At 44.1% G+C, this 20,481-nt stretch overlaps 1 protein-coding gene and 1 long non-coding RNA gene across 7 annotated transcripts in view; one reads left to right on the forward strand and one right to left on the reverse strand.

Moving 5' to 3' along the window:
* The window catches only part of LOC146499816 (uncharacterized), a 146,736-nt gene that overhangs the window by 98,195 nt on the left and 28,060 nt on the right, over window positions 1-20,481 (forward strand). The gene's annotated exons all lie outside the window — the stretch shown is intronic.
* Window positions 6,541-20,481, reverse strand: part of pde4ba (phosphodiesterase 4B, cAMP-specific a) — a 243,702-nt gene continuing 229,761 nt past the window's right edge. For all 6 annotated transcript variants that reach the window (XM_085138557.1, XM_085138555.1, XM_085138556.1 and 3 more), the window contains 8 exons: window positions 15,546-15,639; window positions 12,805-13,088; window positions 12,558-12,722; window positions 11,835-11,934; window positions 10,697-10,851; window positions 10,483-10,605; window positions 10,203-10,385; window positions 6,541-10,112 (listed from right to left, as the gene is read on the reverse strand). In XM_085138557.1, coding sequence (XP_084994683.1) covers window positions 9,663-10,112; window positions 10,203-10,385; window positions 10,483-10,605; window positions 10,697-10,851; window positions 11,835-11,934; window positions 12,558-12,722; window positions 12,805-13,088; window positions 15,546-15,639 — 1,554 coding nt within the window. In that variant the 3' untranslated portion in view covers window positions 6,541-9,662. The remainder of the gene's footprint in view (window positions 10,113-10,202; window positions 10,386-10,482; window positions 10,606-10,696; window positions 10,852-11,834; window positions 11,935-12,557; window positions 12,723-12,804; window positions 13,089-15,545; window positions 15,640-20,481) is intronic.

Consider the following 20,481-nt stretch of genomic DNA (forward strand, 5'->3'; position numbering starts at 1 on the left):
GATTCACTTACCTGATAGATCATCTTTACAGTTACCTGCTGTGTATATAAACTGCCCCGTGGAAGCCCCCTTCCTCTGTGGATTTCCTCCTGTACATCCAAACATCCATTCATCTTCATTTTTGTTTTGAGCTGTGAAGAGGAAGTCCAAAGGAAGCAGAGCACAGGACAGGTGGTGAGCAGAGATTGTTTGTTTTCTCCAGTTGTGAAACTGTGATTGTTGTCTGTGCAAAATGTAAATACATGTGAGTATTTTCTTTACATATCAAACTCTATGTTTACATATGTAATCTTTTAAACCAGAGCTTTTCACTGTTCCTCCAGCTGAGGTCATGCATATTAAAAGTTTCTCTTACTGGCTGACAGCTGATTATTGCACTGATTTAAAAATGTAACAATAATAACAATTAAAAATGTAACAATAACAAAAAAAAATGTAACAATGTAACAATAATAATAATAATAATGTCTTTTTTTGTTTGGTTTGCTGACTTTTGGATATATTTTTATGTCCTTTAAAGCACGCCAACACGCTCCCCCTGCTCTTTCCTCCTCCTTCCTTTTCCCTTCCTTTTCCTATCCACATCTAGGATACGCTTGGGATTTTCCCAGCCTCCAGCCAATTCCCTATTATTTCCTATAAGCCTGCAATTTCCTTTTCTGGCCTGAAAACATCCCTCGTCTTTTTCTTTGTGCCACACAGGGGAGAAGTTAAGTGGTGTCATTTACCTCAACTGGTGGGAAATGCGTTGCTCTGTTTTTAGCTTCGTTAGATGACTCTCCCATCCCCGTGGAGCTGCACGCCTTCCAAACGGAGCGCCGGTCATATGCACGTAAGCGGCTCCATCAAATCAAATCCCGTCCTTTTACTGGGTTATGTCTGAAGCGAGAGATTTCCAGAGGGAAATTGGAGAGGAGGAAGGGGAGTTGGAGGGGATATAGAGCTACTGACAGATAAAATTTAAAATAAATTTAACAATGAGCGCTTACAGATGGAAATGAGAGGATCGGAGAGGGGATAAAAGAGACTAAGGTGATATAACTCACTCATAATTGTCCTTTAAAGCAAGGTTATCGTGGGTGCAAACGCAGACAGCCTTGGAGCGCTTGTTGTCACTGGGATGTTGCATATGAAGGGTCGTACATGAGCCTCTTACCCCTGTCATGCTTCGAGTCTTTAGGCAAGAATCATTTCTCCTCACTCAGAAGCCTCCGTGTGGCCACAGATCAGTTGCTGCCTCCAGCTCTGTCTTTCTTTTAGAAAATATAACATTTGTTTCCAGTTATTCACCAATGACACTCAGATCTGTGGTCAACTGAAGAGAAACTCTTCTTCTCCACTAGAACGCTTCCCCTGGATGGCCTCTAACTTCCTTAACTTTAATGAGAACAAATGTTTGGACGATCCCAGCACGCCTCATTTTAACCTGCACAGTCTTCAGCCTTTTATTAAGTCACATGCCAAAAATTTGGGGGTTATATTTAGAATAGAATAGAATAGAATAGAATAGAAGAATCCTTTAATTGTCCCACAAGGGGAAATTTGGTTGTAACAGCAGCCAAAAAGACAAATATACAAACAAACAGGACACAGAACAGAAACATACACAATTTTTCTTACATATTTACATTAAGGACAATGGTTACTATAAACAGAGAGAACTGTACAGTTATTAAATTAAATAAAAATAACTACAGGTAAGAGGCAAACCAGGTTGTAGTGAGAATCGGTTAATTAACTTATTGCAGTTACAGCATTGATGTAAACATCTGTTTGTTGGGAGCAGTTGTGATTGTACAGTCTGACAGCTGCAGGGAGGAAGGAGCTGCAGAAACGCTCCTTCATGCATCAGGATGCAGCAGTCTGTCACTGAAGCAGCTCTGCAGCAACATCTACATGCATGTGCTGGGAGACTCTGTCCATCAGAGATGTTATTTTGGCCAGAGTCCTTCTGTCTCCCACCACCTGCACTGGGTCCAGGGTGCATCCCAGAACAGAGCTGGCCTTCCTCATGAGTTTATCCAACCTCTTCCTCTCAGCTGCAGATAAACTGCTGCTCCAACATACAACACTGTAAAAAATGACAGACGCCACCACAGAGTCATAGAAGGTCTTTAAAAGCGCTCCCTGGACTCCAAATGACCTCAGCCGCTTCAGCTGCTCTGACCCTTCCTGTAAAGATTTGATTGATATCTGACAGCAATATCACCTTTCAAAGACAGATGACAGATTATCTTTTAAAAACTTTGAACAGGATCCTTGTTGGACTATTCTAACTCCTTATATCTTGGAGTTAGTCGGACCTGCCTTGCAGGACTGCAGTTGGTCCAAATGCTGCAGCTCGTCTTCTGACACGAACTAAGAGACGTGAACAGATTTCTCCGGTGCTCGGCTCTCTTCGCCGGCTCCCTGTTTATTATTTATTTATTTATTAACCTTTATTTAACCAGGAAGATCCCATTGAGATTAAAAACCTCTTTTTCAAGGGAGACCTGGCCAAGATAGGCAGCAGCAGGTGTCTCACAGTTACAGAAATGACTCAAACACAGGCAGCAACAACACACATGCAACAATAAGTGAAAGAATACAAATAAAATAAAATAAAATTCAATAAAATTCAAATAAAAATAAAAAAGTCAGTTAAAATGACAATCAATCTAATTGAAACAGTTGCATGTTATGGACTTGGCCTCAAGGATTCGTAGTTTAGATTTAAAAGCACTTAATGAAATGAATTCAGTCATTTTCCTTCTGCAGTTTGTTCCAAGCCGACGGTGCTAAATGGACAAAAGCTCTTTTACCAAGTTCAGTTCGGGCAAATGGAGCAGAAAGCAACAAGTAACCACGCGGACGAAGAGAATACCGACCAGCATGTTTCATTGCTAGCAGGGAACATAGATAAGAAGGCAGCAACCCAAGTATCGCCTTATATATAAAACTGTAGAAATGAGAGTTCCTCCGACTTTCCAAAGCAGGTCCTACCTGAGAGTATAACTCACAGTGGTGAGTCTGACATTTACGGTTAGTGATGAACCTCAGAGTAGCATGATACACAGAATCAACCATTCGAAGACATTGAGCAGAAGCCTTCATATATAGAATATCACCATAATCCAGCACAGGCAAGAATGTTGCAGCAACAAGCCGCTTCTTTGTATTAAAAGAGAAACACAACTTATTTTGAAAATAAAATCTCAGTTTTAACTTCAGGTTTTTCACAAGATTCTCTACATGTGGTTTGAAGGTAAGCGAGTCATCAATTAAGATTCCCAGACATTTATAGGTGTGAACCAACTCTATTTTATTACCTTCAAGAGTGGTTACTGATGGGATTGTTTGGGCTCGTCTCCTTGATTTAGAAAACAACATGAGCTTTGTTTTGTCTGCGTTGAGAACAAGTTTAAGCTGAAGTAATGAGTGCTGGACAGCAGAAAAGGCTTTCTGCAAGGAGTCAATGGCTTGGACAACTGTTCACTTCAATTGATTTAAAAATGTTATTGTTGACTTACAAAGCCCTGAATGGACCAGCTCCCGGGTATTTGTCGGACCTGTTGCAGCCTCATGCGCCGTCTAGATCTCTCAGAGCAAATGATCTTTTAGCCGTACCAAGCTGGAGGCTGGTTCACAGAGGCGATCGAGGGTTTGGGGTCGTAACGATAAAAAACACTGTGTTTGGTGGTTTGAGCAGCAACTCTGCAGTCATTTGCAAAAAAGGAGGCAGCTTCATGCTGCAACACCTGCGTCCACTTTGCAAAACTGCCCTTATTATGTTTTTAAAGACAGAAGTTGTGGTAAATACACAAAAAAGTCAATTACTAATGGCACAGTGTTATGTACTGTGGGATGTTCTGGAGCCTGTAAACCCTCCAGTTAAACCAGTCAAAATAATGGGCCAATAGAGCATTCCTGGAAATATTGCTTAATCGAGCATATTCGCCTCCTCTTCCCGGCTGCATACAAAGTCTCACATGTTATATAAAGCGGCTTAATAATGTAGCAATAAAACAGCTTAACTGTCTGCATCCTTTCCAGTAAATATCAGTAGGGAGTCACTGCAGGAGGTGCTGCAATAAACCACGAACCAAATTGAGTAGAGATGGAGCTTGAAAGCATTCAGAGAGCGTGCACCACCACTCGGCTCCTCGATTAAAGAGAAGGTTTTTGTCATTTTTCAGCCTTAATTTGGAGTAGCGCTGATGAATCTGATGTGGAAATATTTGGGTTTATGTCTAGTCTAAAATCTAGTTAAAAACAAGTCATGTTGATCACAGGTATTTACATATGGAGCCTGAAGTTAGGCCTCACCTAACACCTGCTGCTCAGCACTCGGCCCAGAGAGAGATGGCTCGATAAAGATAACGAGTCGAGACTTTCTAGTTTTGAAATACTTTGCATTTATTTTGCATAGCAATGCAGGTCAATGCAGGTACCTGTCTTCCTTCTCTCACCCCAACCAATCACAGCAGATGGCCCCGCCCCTCCCTGAGCCTGGTTCTGCTGGAGGTTTCTTCCTGTTAAAAGGGAGTTTTTCCTTCCCACTGTCGCCAAAGTGCTGCTCATAGGGGGTCATATGATTGTTGGGTGTTTCTCTGTATCTATGAAGCGCCTTGAGGCGACTTTTGTTGTGATTTGGCGCTATATAAATAAAATTGAATTGAATTGGTACCTTTAAAATCATTTATTGCAATAAAAACTGCATCGAGACCAGAACACTTCAGTCTTTTGCAGTCAGCTGAAACTTTGCAATACTGCAGCTGTTATTTGACATCTAAAATAAAACTTCAGCTGCAGAAACTGATTCTATTTGACATTTGTACCGTCTGTTTTTAATGATCACTTCACATCTCTCCCGTGTGTGTTGGACAGCACCCCTGCGCACGTCTGAAAGGTGTTCGTTTGGGTGTAACATTTTAACTGGGTACACGTATTTACGTGTGCGTTTCTGTTCATATGCGAAGGCCTTGTGTCGCACGAGGACGGCCCTGTCAGATTGCGTGTCGGCTGCGGCGCTGAGTCCGTGTCACGCTGTGTCCCGTCTCAGCACATTAGAGCCAAACCTTTGCGATGATGCAGCGTACACGGGACATCAAAGAGAATGAGGAGTAACATAGCACAGATACGAGGACCAATTTTAATTCCACGTCACTTTACGGCACTGACCTGAGAATTATATCTATATTTAAAGGTTTATTTCTGTCTGGACGGGCCAGAGTCCCCGATTATTTATTTATTTAGGCACTCGGTTGTGGTCAACGAATTAAGGACAATTACATGTCTGGATTTTTTTTAATTTCTTGATAGGTTTCCATATTTTTATTGCATATATGAAGGCTTTAAGGGAAACATTTATGTAGTAGTGCTGAGTGTTACAATACTCTGCTCTTATTCTCTGGTTTCATGTTGTAAATTGAGTTTTGAGTCTGCTGGACTAAATAAGGAAATGTCCTCTCTGGCTCTATTTTTTGTTTCTCTTGTGTGACTTCAAGTCAAAGGTCAAAATTGATTATGGCAACATCCTTTAACCTGCCTCTGACCCCACATCGGCCTCTAACTCCAGGCAGCAAGAATTTGAAGGTGCGTAAATCCACAGCAAGCAGCTGCAGCTCGTTCCATTTAATGAAGCGCTGATGACATCACGCGTCACAAACGTGTGACAAACTGCTGAATTGAATTAACTTTGGAAGTTCAGCAGTGTCGCCACTCCACACTTGGCAATCAGAAAAAGGGAACACGGAAAAGAATCACGCCAACATGGCAACGTCATGTGTTTGAAATATAGAGTTACAACCAAGTCTGTTAATTGGGGGCAGACACCAGTACACAGGAGCACTCTTTTAATTCATCCCTTTGTCTTTATGTCTCTTGTTGGACTTGAACAGCTGCTCATCAAATATAAGTTAGCCTCACACGAGCTGTTGGACTTAATGCAGAGTCACTGACGTCACACCAACTGACGATTATATCATATCCTAGACCTAGATTCAGATTTTGGATGTTAACCGAGTTACGCACATTCACTGGAAACAGTCTCATTGGCAGCAGTAGTTGTTTTTAACCATCTGCTGTCTGATTATCACAACATTTTTGTAGGAAATCTTCACAGTTGTGTTCCAGTTAGAATGATTGTTTCTTTGCTCCTTGATTGCAAAGACTTCCAGATCACCTATTCTGACTGCCTGGCATCAGAAAGTTGTCACTGATGTTTTGTTTTTTTTAGGCAAGTGAGACACTGAGAACAGGACACTATTGTGTAAATTCATACCTTGTTAGTCAGCTTGAACGTCAGGAGCAGCGCAGGCCTCCAGGTGCCACCAGCGGGGATTTTAGGCCATTCTTGGTACACTTTCATACACAGGCTATTTTTACAGAACAGGACCCAGGTGCTCTGTAAATACAGTCTTCTATTGTGAGGCAGACTAATGAAACACGACAAACACGTGAAAACCCACCAGAAGCATGACTGTGACCCAATTTGCTGCTCATACCCATGGTGAAAAAAACAAGGCCACAAAGGGGGAAGAACAGCAGACACAGTAGGAATATATTCATGCTTTGCTTTTAATCACTTCATAGAAAAAGTATTTCAGATTTATTTTTGAACACAATATACAATATAATACCATACATTGTGTGAAACATTTAATAACCCACCTGCAACAACTGGCAGACTTGAACATATTATTGACAATAAAAGAAACAAACCCATCTCTCATGCAGATAGTGCTAAACCTGGCTAACCATTTGGACACAACTAGGACCAAAAAAGAAGAAGCTTGAACATAGTTAATGTTAATACTGACAATTTGAATTTCAAAACTGCTAACAAGTTTGGTCAGAAACACATTAGCACAATCAGTTACATAAGATCATTTTTGTTGGTAATTCAGAATGTTTCATGTTAGTGCTGGGGCGTATTGTAGCATGCTAACAATACCGTCCCCATGATATCTACTTTTACATGAAGTGCATTAAGTGTAAAAGGAGACAATCGCTTTGTGTTTGTCAGTCGAACCTGCATCTGGCCTCGTATATCAGCAATCTTCATTCAAACGCCAGATGGAGAAGCTTAGGTTGTAACGAGCCACTGAGGGGAGCTAAGCTAATATGCTAAGCTAATATGCTAAGCTATTAGCATACTTTAAAACCGAGCACCGACTAAGCTAAGATGTTGCTAGCTCCTACATCCAAGCCTACGCAGTTTAACGTGTCCTCTATGTTGCCTCTGGGTTACCAAATTGCTGATGTCAGATGAAAACCTTGTAGTGAAATGCAGTTGGTCAAAAATGTGTTTAATGTGTTGTATTTTCTTGGATTCAGACTATTTCAGCAGAATTCTGATATTTGGAAAACAGATTTCGTTGGAATTCAAGACAGAAAAACAAAGTGACAACATTTTTGGTTTAATATTCATGCATAATATTAATAATTTCCACGTTCTTGTCTGTGACATGATATTAAAAAGTATCTAAACTTTTATGTGAAAATTAAAAAAAGAAGCTGTTTTGTAGATACAAGGTTTTCATCTAACAACAACAATATGTCTCTTTAGCTGCTGCTCTGTTGGGCACTCAAAACATTGTGCGAATATATACTTAGATATATTTATATATATTTATATATATATAAAAACAATATATGATACATATATAAAAAGGCTCTAATTAAGAGTCTTCTACACATTAGACACCACCACTTCCAGGTAATGCAAGTGCATATAAATTAAAATAGATTTTACACTGAACCAGTATTTCTTATTTACAGGCTTAAAGTATAGAATAAATACACTGTTATAAACAGCAAAAGGACCAACTTGAGCTTCTAGCGACAAACAGTAGAGACAAAGGTTTGGAGTGATGGGGGTAAGGCCTTATGAGGCTAAGACCTCATCCAGACACATACATACATCAACGCTTGTGCATACATATGAAACTTACTCACATACTCCATACACAAAACTAAGCATGCTTATGTGAAATCAGCTGAAGTACCTTTGAGTATCAGTAAACTAATTTAAAAAAAAGAAAAAGACGTGATTACAGAAGCCTGCAAACCATTTCAAACCATCAGACGTTTTTGGGAGTTGTTTCAAACTAGAGCGCCTAATTATTCCTATTATTATTCTTTTTAATTTCTTTCAGGCACAGCCTTACATGCTGAACCCAGCAGTTTCAGCTGTGCCAAATCCTCATAACCTGACTGTCCTGGAAACCTGATACAGCAGAGAGGGAGGGACAATGCTCGACTGACGTCAATGAGCAGGAGCAGAACTTCAGGGATTTTTTAGCGTGAGGAAGAAATAGCTGGCCTGATTGTTTTGAGGTCGTGTCGGCGGAGCCTAGAGGGGTTTGTAAACCATGTGAATACTGACGCTGATGAGGGTCGAAGAGCGCCTTTCAGACAGGCAGCTGCAAGAGCACCTTTAATCATCTGGTCTGGGCCTGATTGCAAAGAGGCGGGGGGTTACATCAGTTCTGTGGTCAGAACCCATTTTAACTAACAGGATTATTACGACTGTAGCATACCTGTGGGCTAAAAATAGACTCATCGCTGTTGCGCATTTTATCCTGAGCAGATTTCTTTTCATCGCAGATCTTAGCAGCTTGACGTAAGGGCCTGTTTGCTCGGGTTTCTGCGTATTTTATCTGGCAATGAGGGTTTGAACGTGGGTAACGCCTGTTTCACACCAACATGAACAGACAAAAGTGTCTAGCTCCAATGCCCCAAATAGTTTACACTTTAGTTTTGCATTAAAAGTCGAGAGTTGGTTTGAAACAGCAGGAAGTGCAATGGTCTGCAGGCCATTAAAAACTAAAAGAAAAGCTGTTGAACGAGAACGAGAGGTGTTGTATTTGTGTGCAACTGTGACATTCATCGACTGACATGTGATCCAGAAAGCAAGAAGCTAAACCTGCGGCGTGAACCGTGGATTTGAATTCCACGTGTAAAGAAGGAACTTGTGCTGAAATGTTTTCTCGTTTAGATGAATTTGTCCAAAAGTTGTTTGTCGACATTTGTTTCTCTATTGCCCAATACATGGAAGACTTTTTCAATATACAAAAAAAAAATTTGCTCTATTCAGTTAAGAAACAAAACAAAGAAACAAAAAAACATTTCACAGACATACTAGAGTGTTCAATAAATAAAAAACTATTATAAAGACAATAGTAAAAAAGGCACACAAGTCCTTTGACAAATGGTACAGGAAAAAAGTAAACACTTCCTCTTGCTATACAAATGTGTCTCCATCAGTAGATCTCACTCTATGCTACTTCTAGATCATATCGTGTATCGGTAAAAAAGTCTCAAGGTACAAAACTTCTCTCAGTAGTGTCAACGTCCATTTAATGCCAGTCCAGAAAAGAAAAGTAACCATTTTCCAAACTGGCTGAAATCCTTCAAGTCCCACTGTCAGTCTTGCTTTTCCATCAAGACTCAATTGTTCGCGTGAATTATTTCCTGAGAACTCTGAAGCCGCTTCGCTGAAACCGTCCGTCCGTGCCTGGCTTCAAACACCCAAGTGCAACATGCCACTGCGCGGGGCAAAACTAAGCCCTTGCCTCTGTGGGCTTTTTAAAAAGGACAGCTCCGAGAGGATTTTCCCCTCTTTTTCCAAAAAAAACACCCGCCGTTCAAATCACCGAGTGAACCTGATGCTGGAAGCCCTATGTGTCTGTGGGCGAAGCCTCGTGCGTCACGATCTCTATCGCCGTCGTGGGCTCCATCATGCCGTCCTCGTCATTCTCCTGACCGTCCAAATAGTCCAGCGGAGGAGAACGCGAATCTCCTAGACTGTCCTCCTCCTCCTCCTCGTCCTCCAGCTCCTCCTCCTCTTCGTCTTCCTCCGCGTCGCCGTCTTTTTCCATCCCGTCCAAGTCCTCCTCCTCTAAGGTCAGCTCAAATTGAAACTTCTCCCCGCCCCCCGGCCCTCCGGTGCCTCCGCTGTGTCCGTGTGTGCTCTGGTCGTAGAAGGGCGGAGACGGACTTTGGGGAATCATGCTCTGGTACCAGTTCCTGTTGTCCTCCAGCGTGTCCAGAATGTCCTGAGCGTCGGGGTGGACCAGGTCGGCCCAGGTCTCCCACAGAGGGTGCACGATGTAGTCGATGAAGCCCACCTGAAAGAAACAAACGAGTGTTAGGAGTCCGTGTCTTTTAAAGCTTTCCTGGGAATTCTCTCCATCGTAGCTAATGCGGTTTCTGCATACCTGGCTCTTTTCCACTGAGGCTGTGTGTTTATCGCACATCGGACTGATCTCCATGCCCCGCTCCCTCTCTCTGTCTCCTTGGTGAAAGAACTCCTCCATTATCCGATCAGTCCACTGCCGATACAGCTCCAGGGACTTAGTGGGGTTACTCAAGTCGGCACAGTGCACCATGTTACGCAGCACCTGGAAGTCACACAGACAAAAGAGATGGATGACGTGACCGAGCCCCTCGTGCACAAACTTGTGCCATTATTACCGCTCAGGTAGAAGTCACACGTACCTGTATCCTGTCGGTGTAATTGTCTAGCAGCAGCACTCCGGAGCTCGTCACCTTTTTCGTTTCTACCATCGTCTTCAGATCGGCCAGCAGACTCATGTGTTTGGACATGTCAGTGGCCAAAACCTGAACAAAAGAAGAAAAAACACTTGATCAGCATCTGTTTTTTTTAGTTTTACTATGAAATAATTGTAAAGAAAGAATCTGGAATTCTTACCATGTCGATAACCATCTTGCGCAGGGACTGACGCTGCTTCTTTGTGAGGTTCTGGAAGATATCACAGTTGTCTTCCTGTAGCAGCTTGAATCCCACAGCCAGATGATGGTTCTCCAGCACAGACTCGTCGTTGTACATCAGAGCCAGCTCAGAGTCTGCGTAGTGGTTAAACACCGACGGTTAAACCTGCTCTGATGGCTTTGTTTCGTCTCATATGAGCAGAAACTTTTTGTTTAAGCGTTTAAGACCTACCATAGAACCAAGTCCGCCAGAGCTTATATTATATTTTTACATGCTGTGGAGCCATTTTTGGGAGCATTTCATGTTGATATACATCAATACAACCATTATAGTCCAGATTTTAATAATATGTCTGCATTAAGTGCATAGTAATTACATAAATTGCAAAAAAGTGCAATAAACTACAAAAAAATTGAAAATCGTTTTTGTTTTTTAACATATATTTCTAGTTAGAGAAATTTAAGAGGCTTATCCCTCAAAACTGTAAATACAAAAAAGTTGCACAAAACAGTTTCCCACCACAGGAAATTTATTTTGAGTGTCTTCATAGTTTTATTTTTGAAATACACCAATTTTTATACACTGCAGGAAAAACAAAAATAAATATTATTGTGCAAATTTGCAAAAAAGCAGCATATGCATCAAAATAAACTATTTCCAGCAGTGCAATATGAGTCCTAAGCATCCCAGAAACCACACAGAAAGTCATAAAGTCAAAGATAACTTATAAAAAATGGTAAAAAACTACATTTGCGCGAAAATGACGTCACTTTCGGTTTCGGGCAGGTCATGGCGGACATGTGATAGTTCACGCTGATGGACGTAGGAAGTGTTATGAACAGCTGATCAGATCGGCAAAGCGTGTTTCTGGAATATTATGTTTTTGTTGCTGCAAGCGCTTTTTATGCAGTTTTTGCAAAGCTATATGTGGAAGGAAACTGTGACCGAGGACAAGCTGATGGCATAAGATGTAAGTACAACTCCTCTGGTTTCATATGCAAAAAGAATTATTGCGCTAGCTCACGTGGTTGCAGAGCTACCGGGATTTAAAAATAGTTACGCAAAACAGAGCGTGCTGCTCCGACCGGCTTTAAAGGGTTAAGCGTTTCAGACTTACTGGTATTGATTAAAAACTGGTTGGATACTCCGGGATGATCGACGTCGTGGATAGCCGCAGCAAAGATGGCTGCCAGGATCTCGAGATCTGTGAAGACCGCCTGTAAAAGTAATCAGAAAGGAACGGTGTTAAACGATGTCCCGAGATAACGTGAAGCTGAAAGCAAAGAGCAGATCATCTTTGACACATTCTGCCTTCAAAGACAAACGGCACACCGCCAAGGTCACACGAGGATGGAGAATTAGTATTTCCTCAACAAGCTAGCTAACAGGCTGTCTGCCTTTTTTGTGAAGATCCATTGTGAGATTAATACGCCGCCGGCTGGCTGCTATTGACGACAGATGGGGAGAGCCTAGAAGTGTAAATCAGGATCTTCAGATTGGGTCGTATTGACATCACCAGCTACTCGAGCTTGAATAGAGCTTTTAGAAAGTGTCCACAGGAAAATATGAACAAATAAGGCGTGTGAGAGGGGTGATTCTCTCAGAAGAGGAGAAGGAAAATATAGATGATTCATCGGAAGGACGTGGAGCTCTTTAGCCATCCAGGGAAGTGACACACGAGGTGATCTAAGTTAGTTTTCCCTTATTTCAGCAGATTCTGGCTCCTGATTCAAAAACAGACTCAACCAAAGTGGAGCTACAGTAAGACCAGCTAATGATTGGTATCACCAAACCTCGAGTTCAAGTCGGACTTTAAGACATCGCTTTCAGAAAGACTTACATCCAGGGCTGGAGTTGACAGGAGGATGTGTGTGGACTGTGCTACGTCAGCAGCGTGCAGGCTGTTGTGGTAGGCCACATCTGAATGGTAGTGATCTTCTAACGTCATCATGTAGGCCACAAATGTATCTGCCGGGATCTTAAATGTCTTCAGAAGGTCTCGCTCCTAGAGAAGGATACAGGGATAAACATGAGGAAGGAAACTTAAGTAACGTTTAAGTAGTAGGAAGTCGTAGAGGAGTCCTTACCTGGAAGATGGCGTACATGATGCAGGTGAGAGGTCGGTTGTTGGAGAACTCTGAAACCGAGAAGATGTTCAGGCCCCACTTGTTGAGGTCCTCCAGCTCCTTGGACAGCAGCTCCTCCTTATCGGTCTTGACCCCGAAGCGTGCGATGCTGCTGCTGGAGAGCGAGGGCCCGTGGGAGACCTTCTTGACCCCGCTGATCTGTGTCATCAGCTGCTGCTTCTGCTGCTTCTTCTTCTCCCGTGTCTTGGATGTTGGCGATGGGATCTCCACCTCATTTTGTTTGTCTGCGTGAGAGGGATTAAAAAACGATGGATTTTGGTTAAGTAGAAGGTAAGAAGCTTATTCAGGAGTTCAGTGAAGATGTCTGGTTGGGATGTGAGAACACAGGTGCGCCTCGGGGGGGTTTATTGATTCGCTCACTCATTCATTCATCTGTCGCTCCAGCCGTTTGCTTATTTATGCTCACTGTCATCCACCTGCAGTCAGAGCTCCCACTGTTCATTCATCCACATCCCTCAACCCCCCCTTGCAGCGCCTCCGCCCATCCCAGCCTCACAGCAGGTGGCTCACATCTCATCTCGCGTCCTGTGACTCTCAGAGGTCAGCCCGTTGACACGCTCAGAGCTGAGGCTTCGCCACGGGCAAAACTGTTGGAGTTTTTTTTGCAGCTCTATCAGATTCGATAGTTGATGACATCAGCGAGCCTGTGCGGCTAAATAAAACGAATCGGAAAGCAAAAAAAGAAAAATAAACACTGACATCATGCCAGCCTGTGCTCGTGATGTTTTCCTGTAATAAGCTCAGGGAGCGGCTATTCTGCGAGCCGCGCAAGCCTCGACTCGGCTCGTTGCTGGCCTATCAGCCTTCCCCCGCGGAGGGTTATTCAATTACCAGGCGTAATTCAAATAATCACTTTCGCTCTCACGCTCTCCCTCACATTTCTCCTCGCGCCTCCATCGCTCTTCAGTTCTCGCCTGGTAATTGAGAACGGGCAATTAAGCACGCTCAGACATGCGCTGGAAACAAAAGGAGGAGCGACGTATTGCTCTCTAATTTATTACGAGTCATCATTGTCACCACTTGTGTTGCCTGTATATAACACATATGTGTGTGTCTGTTAGCTGAAATATGGATAAACATGCAAACAAATCAACAGATGGAACAAACATCCGAATCGGCTGTTTTGTCTCTTGTTTTTCTCCCACGTTCACTCAGATTTCAGCCAAACTCTTTTCATCCTCCTCCACAAGCTCTTCCGTGAGAGATGCGCATTCGGTGGGAAGATGGAAGAGCAGCCTGGGAGACGACTATTTTCCCAAAGTTGGGTGTGCTGGCTGATCAAAGGGGGTTATGACAGCTTTATGATGCGAGGACGGCTGGGAAAAAGTCCCAAAAACTAAATGAAAGGCACACGTGAGCTGCCGTGCCGAAAGCGATCGTAATTGCGTAAACCGCGCTAAAAGTCTGAGATGTTTATTTATCTGGGGGATGAATCGAGCTCCACGAGCGCCGTTTTACCAAGCATGAGGTCGTCTGTCACAAAATGATGGATCTACCAGGCGTATGGCATCAAAATTTAATTTCCCTGATGCTGAATGGATGCTCTCTTTTTTTAGTAACAAAAATAGGATAAAGCAGAAATAAGTGCATTACTGATGCGATGTTAATCTCAGTGGATGGAAGGATTAAAACAGGTCCGCCGTGCTGACTCAGCTATTTTTTCCTTTCTCCTCCTTTGCTTCTTCAGCCCCTTCAGCAGGGTAATCCTCATCTCCTTATCGAAGTGATAGTCACTGGTGAGTGGATCCTCGGCTCGGCAGAGAGAGAGGGACAACAAGGTGTCCCTGCTGACAAAGATGCATTAAGATGGGGATGAGTCACCCAATCTGCCGAGCTCATCTCGCTGCCAGCAAAGGGGGTTCCTCTATACCTCCATTTTTTCCCTTCACTGCAGTGAGGTCTCCCCCTCCCTCGCTCGCTTCTTCTCAAAGCCCGTCTCGCTCTCGCGGGGGCGAGGGATCCACTGACAGCGGAGGATGATCGGAAACAGTGTCTGAATAATCTTGGCTACCTTTACGAAATATATCACCCTTGTTCTTTCTCCCTGTATATCTGGGATGAGATCATTTACTTCTACTTTATTTCTCTGCATCGAGCGCTCTTCCTATCAGGTTTCCTGAAAATCAACTTTGAATCTGTTTTGTTTCATCGCTTGTTGGTTGATGTTTCTAGAGATATTCGTTGCATTACGGTTTATTTTTGTGCTTTGGTGCCAAGAACGAAACCAGAAAGGTTTTAAAGCTGAATATTCATAATTAGACGTCCGCATCTATTCTCAGACGTGCGACCCACGCCGAAGCCTTCTTTACAGTCAATACTCTTTATTATTCTCGTAATATTTTGAGGAATTAAATATTAATACTTTTTTCAGTTCTGTTTCAACGGTCGGACGTCATAAACGTCGACACAAAGCTTAATGGCGCAGTTTTTTTATGGTACGCCCCCGCAGGAAACCAGCCAGAGCAACTTGCACAGCTCGACATCACGCAAAAGACCGAACGTCCACAAAAAAGAAAAGAAATCGAGCTCTGTGAGCTGTAACGTTGCATATCTGACCAAACACAGTCATAAACGTGATTCGTGGAGGCTTCAGATGGATCATAAACATCCAGTAGCTGTTTGTGTTTAACTTATGAAGACGGTCGTGATTTTGAGTTTGTGTGCACAAGACTTCCGTTTACCTAGGAAGGTGTTGGAGATGAATTCGGAAACCTGGTTCCCAGACCGACTCATCTCGGATAGGTGCGTCAACTCCCGATTCAACATTCTCTTGAACTGCAAGAGAGAAAGAGGAGGAGGGGGAAGAGAGAGAGAGAGAGATGTCGTCAGTTTCCACTGGAGAGGAAATCTGGGAAACATTAGGATGTATACGGTTACATGGAAAAATCACTAGTGCCCAGTTTTATTCTGCCAGCTCAAGAATGTCACTTGATATTTGTGCTTTTCCCAGAAATTAATTAAGATGCAGATAATTATTAGCGCTAACAGTGAGTCGGCTGCCACCTTTTAATAAGCCTCAAATTACCCGCAGCAAACACTTTCGTTTTATCACGCCGGGTCGCATATTTTCCCTGCATCAGTGTGCAAAAATGTTAATGATGCGAGAGGAAAATCTGCACGCAGCCCGAGACGTTCCCCTTGTTGCCAACATTTCACGTAATTTCATGTAATTTGCACATTGCGAGCAGTTCGACGGTGGTGCAAACATTTAAAAACACAGAGCACACAGAGACCCAGACACTGCAGCAGCAGCTGTTTATGACGGGCTGATGCGTGCGCGTGCACACACACACACACAGCTCTGCAGAGGGCTCAAGATGGAGCCCGAGCCGTCGGATCCCCCGCCACCATCGACAACAACCCTCTAATAAAGATGGAAATATCACGTCGCGCCCACGAAAGCAGCCGATCGGTTCCAAACCGATCTTTAGCTTCTAATAACAGCAGAGAGCTACGATGAGGCCAGCGCGGCATCCCCACAAGCTACGTAGATAAGCGCCACACACCTTAATGTAACCCCAAGACACCGACAGCAGGTAATTGGCTTCAGGCATTTTGGACCCCGTTTTCTCGTCCCTACACAAAGCCAGAACTGTAATCCAAAAAGGGAGGATGGGGGCAAATCAGAGGCAGATGATCAGGATTCCTCCAGCACCCAAAAAAAGGGGGGAAAAAATCCTCTCTTCTCTCCTCTTGGGTTTGTCTTCTTCTCAGCAGCTAAGAGAGCAGCTCGATGGTGGCTCGCTCTCGCTCGGCAGCAGAAAAGGGCCAGCTCTGAGTTTCCATGCTTGGGAATGGAAATCTGGGAGGAAGAAGGAGCTGTGAGCGAGGAGATCCAGCGGGCTGGAGCTGGAGCTGGGGACTGTCTGCGCACTGATGAATAATGGAGAAGAAGCGAGGAAGGGAGGAGGGGAAAAACGGCGATGGAGAGGGGAGGAGGAGGAGGCGGGAGTGAGGCAGTGATGTTCATCTGACTAGAGGGGGGGTTCCTTGTCTCGCTTTGCTGCTCTCGCTGCTGTAGCACGCCCTCCCTCCCTTCTCTCGCCTTCGCTGGAGTCTGCCAGCCCCAGCAACACACTCCAGTCAGAACACATGATTTGACGGGGGGGGGGGGGGGGGGGGGTTATAAAGTTATAAAGGGGTTGATACTTAATATCCATTTAATATGAACTCTTTCTCTCTCAACTACAAAACCACTGCAAGTCATGTCCGTCCTCCTTAATTCCCAGGCTGGAATGTCACAAAGCTGGAAAACTACGCCTCCCATCTACGTGAAACAATGGGAAGAGCGAGAGGGTTGCTGCAGCACGTTTTGAAGAATATGAACGCACAGCGATGGTATTTCTAATCGCCATTATCTCTATTATCCCCTCCCGCCCCCTCTTTTGTGTCTTTTGTCTCCTGACGTGCAGCCACGGCAGCCATTGTGGAGAACTCATAAGCCTGTTCATTATCCGCATCCCATAATAATATTAGATAGACAGGCTGTTTGTGGACGTTATTTTTAACAGCAAAGACACAGGAGGCGAGACGGTTAGAGAAGGAGATAATTGTGTCCTTCCTTCCCCAATTTAGGTGACATGAAGCCCACGGTTTCTCTCGCTGTAACTGCGTGTGCGCCAATTACCAGAACACCCCAACGCCATGGCAACAGCACTAGGTAGCCAGTGTAAGGTTGGGGTTTTTTTTCTAAATGAGGAGTGGGAGGCGAAGGAGAGAGGCTTCCCCTATTGCTTCCCAGGCAGACATGTGCTGTAGCTGCTGAGCTGTCACGAGGACTCGCCACACACATCGCCCCTGCTCGCATCCACTGATGCACGGGCTGAAAATCGCCTCCTCCTCCTCCCCTCGCTCTGCTTCATCTATCCCTCACTCTCCACCGCTAACATGTCAATTTCTGTCTCAGCTTCCGCTAGCCAACACAGTCATCAATCTGTCTGTCTGCTGCGCTGGCAGAATCGATGGGCCGTCCTCAGAGCAGGTGTTGATGCTGGCTGTGGCGCACAAGGCCAGGCCCACCTGACCGGAGCGTCACAGCAGCACCAGACGTGTCAATCACGACTGGACAGCTGCGCCTCAATCACGCTTCAGAACAAATGCACAGGAAACTGTAAACAGAGGTTCCCAGAGAATCTCTCGGCCCTAATGTGTGCGTTTGGGAAGATGAGGGGGAGATGAAAGCTTTCCCGAGAGAATTCCTTCCGGATTATCCTGCCAATGAGGGAAAGAACCAGAAGCGAGGAGGTGGGATGCAAGAAGAAGAAAAACACAGAAAAGGAGGAGGGCGCTCCTTATATAATAGCTCACTGCATAATATATAAAGAAACCAGAAATAACAGGATGCAGTGTCGAAGTGCCGTGCTTCCCCCAGAAGCTACAACAAAAGTGCGCACACGCTCCGCAGCAGCCTGCGAGCGCCGTCACCTGCATTCAAACCCAGTCGGTGCTGACATGTTTATAAGTGTGTGTGTTTGGAGTTTGCTCTTTCACGAGGGAAGCCTCCTAATCTCCCCCTGACATCATGACACTGGAGGGAGATGAACCTCTGCAAAGATGTGTGGATGCATCTCTCGTCACCGGGATCTTTATTATATCGTTTCACCAGTTCGCTTCTTTCATTTATTACAATCTAAATCAGTTTTTTCTACAAATTTTCCTTTATTTTTGCTTTTATCTCGTCTTCCTCCCTCTTTAAGCTCCATATCTCTGTCGTCTAACCTCTTACTCCTCCCTCCCCTTCTCTCCCTGCTTTCGGTGGGTGGGTTGATCAGCAGAGAGGCGCTCTGACAGAGGGGAGGAAGGTGAATGGAGCCCGTGGTGCATCAATGAGAGGTGGAGGGAGGGGCGTTCGTGCAGAGCCCCCTCCGTTTAGACGCGATCCCATCGGACAGCTCGCCGTGCGGGGCGGCGAGGCCGACACGGAGTCTCCCTCTGACACGAGACTGATGTTACGCAACATCAGCGTGCTGCACAGCCTCAGTCTGTTACTCTGATGCTTCTCCTCATCGTTCTGAACTGGAATCTTTTTGCACCACAGCTTAGAGGACGACTGAACTGGAACTCTGGTGTTGCTGAAATCAGCTGAAATTTTCTAGTTTGTCTCGTTACCCATTCACGCCTGAAGTGGTTCAGACTGAAGTTGTGTCTCTGAGCCACTAGTGGGTGCACTACACCCATTCTGGTCAGTCTTGACTTACTACTGGCCTCCCAGTCTGTACTGGTATTTACAACTTATGGCTAAATCTGTAAATATCTTACAAATATCTATGTAAACGCTCACACTTTCAAAGTGATCGATTTCTTGATTTAAGTCACTCAGGATTTGCAAAGAGCTGCAAGTTTTATTGATTATCGTGATTTTTACAGCCTCATATTCACAGCACGTGTGCAGCGTTGCTGATTATAACTCGTGCAACCAGCAAACGTGCAGCGTTTGTGGTTAATCACCTCCTCAGTTTAGCAAACGTGTGACGCCACATTGTAAAAGCGGCACGGCGGCACGGAGGGTGATGACATAACTCGGAGAAGATCAGGAAACTTACCTACGTATGAACTGTGCGTATGTTGGTTAGAAATACAGACAATTCTGAGAGACGGCCTGACTACCTCTCACTTCCTCTGACTCACTCGCTTGTGCTTGTGTGTGTGTGAGAGATGGAGTGTATTCATGCATCTGTGGTCCCGTACAGTAAAATATAGAGGGGGGGGGGGAGAAAAATGAAGGTTTCGAGAGCAAAAAAGGATGGGAAGGAGAATCGTTTTTAAGCCGACTGATTGATTCTAATCGCTCCTGGTGATCACAGCCACTATTTTTAGGCTCGAGGCAAACAGTTAACAGGCTGCGATGCTCAGCCGAGTCGGGGCTGCTTCGAAAGCAGAAAGCAACCCTCTGTTAAAGACCACGCTGCAAAAAAAACAAACAGGAAATGCTCAAATCGTCTGTTCTAAACTCTCCTCTTAACTTCTGGCAAAATAAAGAATTGCAGAAATGCAATCCAAGCTACGAGCACTTCACCGCTACTTCTCTCTTCTCTCGTCAGACAACCTGAGTGTTTTGGCCTATGTCAAAAAAAAGTCTTTGGTACCCAGCGAAGATACACTCTTTTCCATCTGCTGGACCTCCTGTGATTTAAATCTGCGGCTCCTTCCCTCATTTTAGGCAGTTGGAGACATTAAAAGCAGACAAAGCTGAACTTTTTATAAGCAGTTACAGTGAATACCGGTTATTGTCACTTATAGGTCACTTACAAACTAAAGAAATGGCTTTGGCATTTGGCCAGGAAGAAGAAAACGACATCTGCGCTTAATTATCTGGAAGCACCATAAATCTCTCATGAGTTTGATTCTCTGAGAGTAAAGGTTATCTAGTTCCACAGACAGAAACTATTTGGGAAAATGCAGCAAAGGAAGCGTAAAAGACCCCCGAGGCAAAGGCAGAATGCAGGTTTGACCACCAGAAGTTGAAAATTAATATTCAAAGGACAAACGTTTCAGTAAATTGAAGCAGCAATAAATACTCCCAACATGCTTCCAAAGTGAAATCATGTGCAGACATGAAATAAAATGCCGCTAAAATTTGCTCCAAACTCCACCAGGACATGTAAGTACACAATGTGT

The sequence above is a fragment of the Neolamprologus multifasciatus genome, chromosome 17 (assembly GCF_963576455.1).
Source record: "Neolamprologus multifasciatus chromosome 17, fNeoMul1.2, whole genome shotgun sequence".
NCBI lineage: Eukaryota > Metazoa > Chordata > Actinopteri > Cichliformes > Cichlidae > Neolamprologus > Neolamprologus multifasciatus.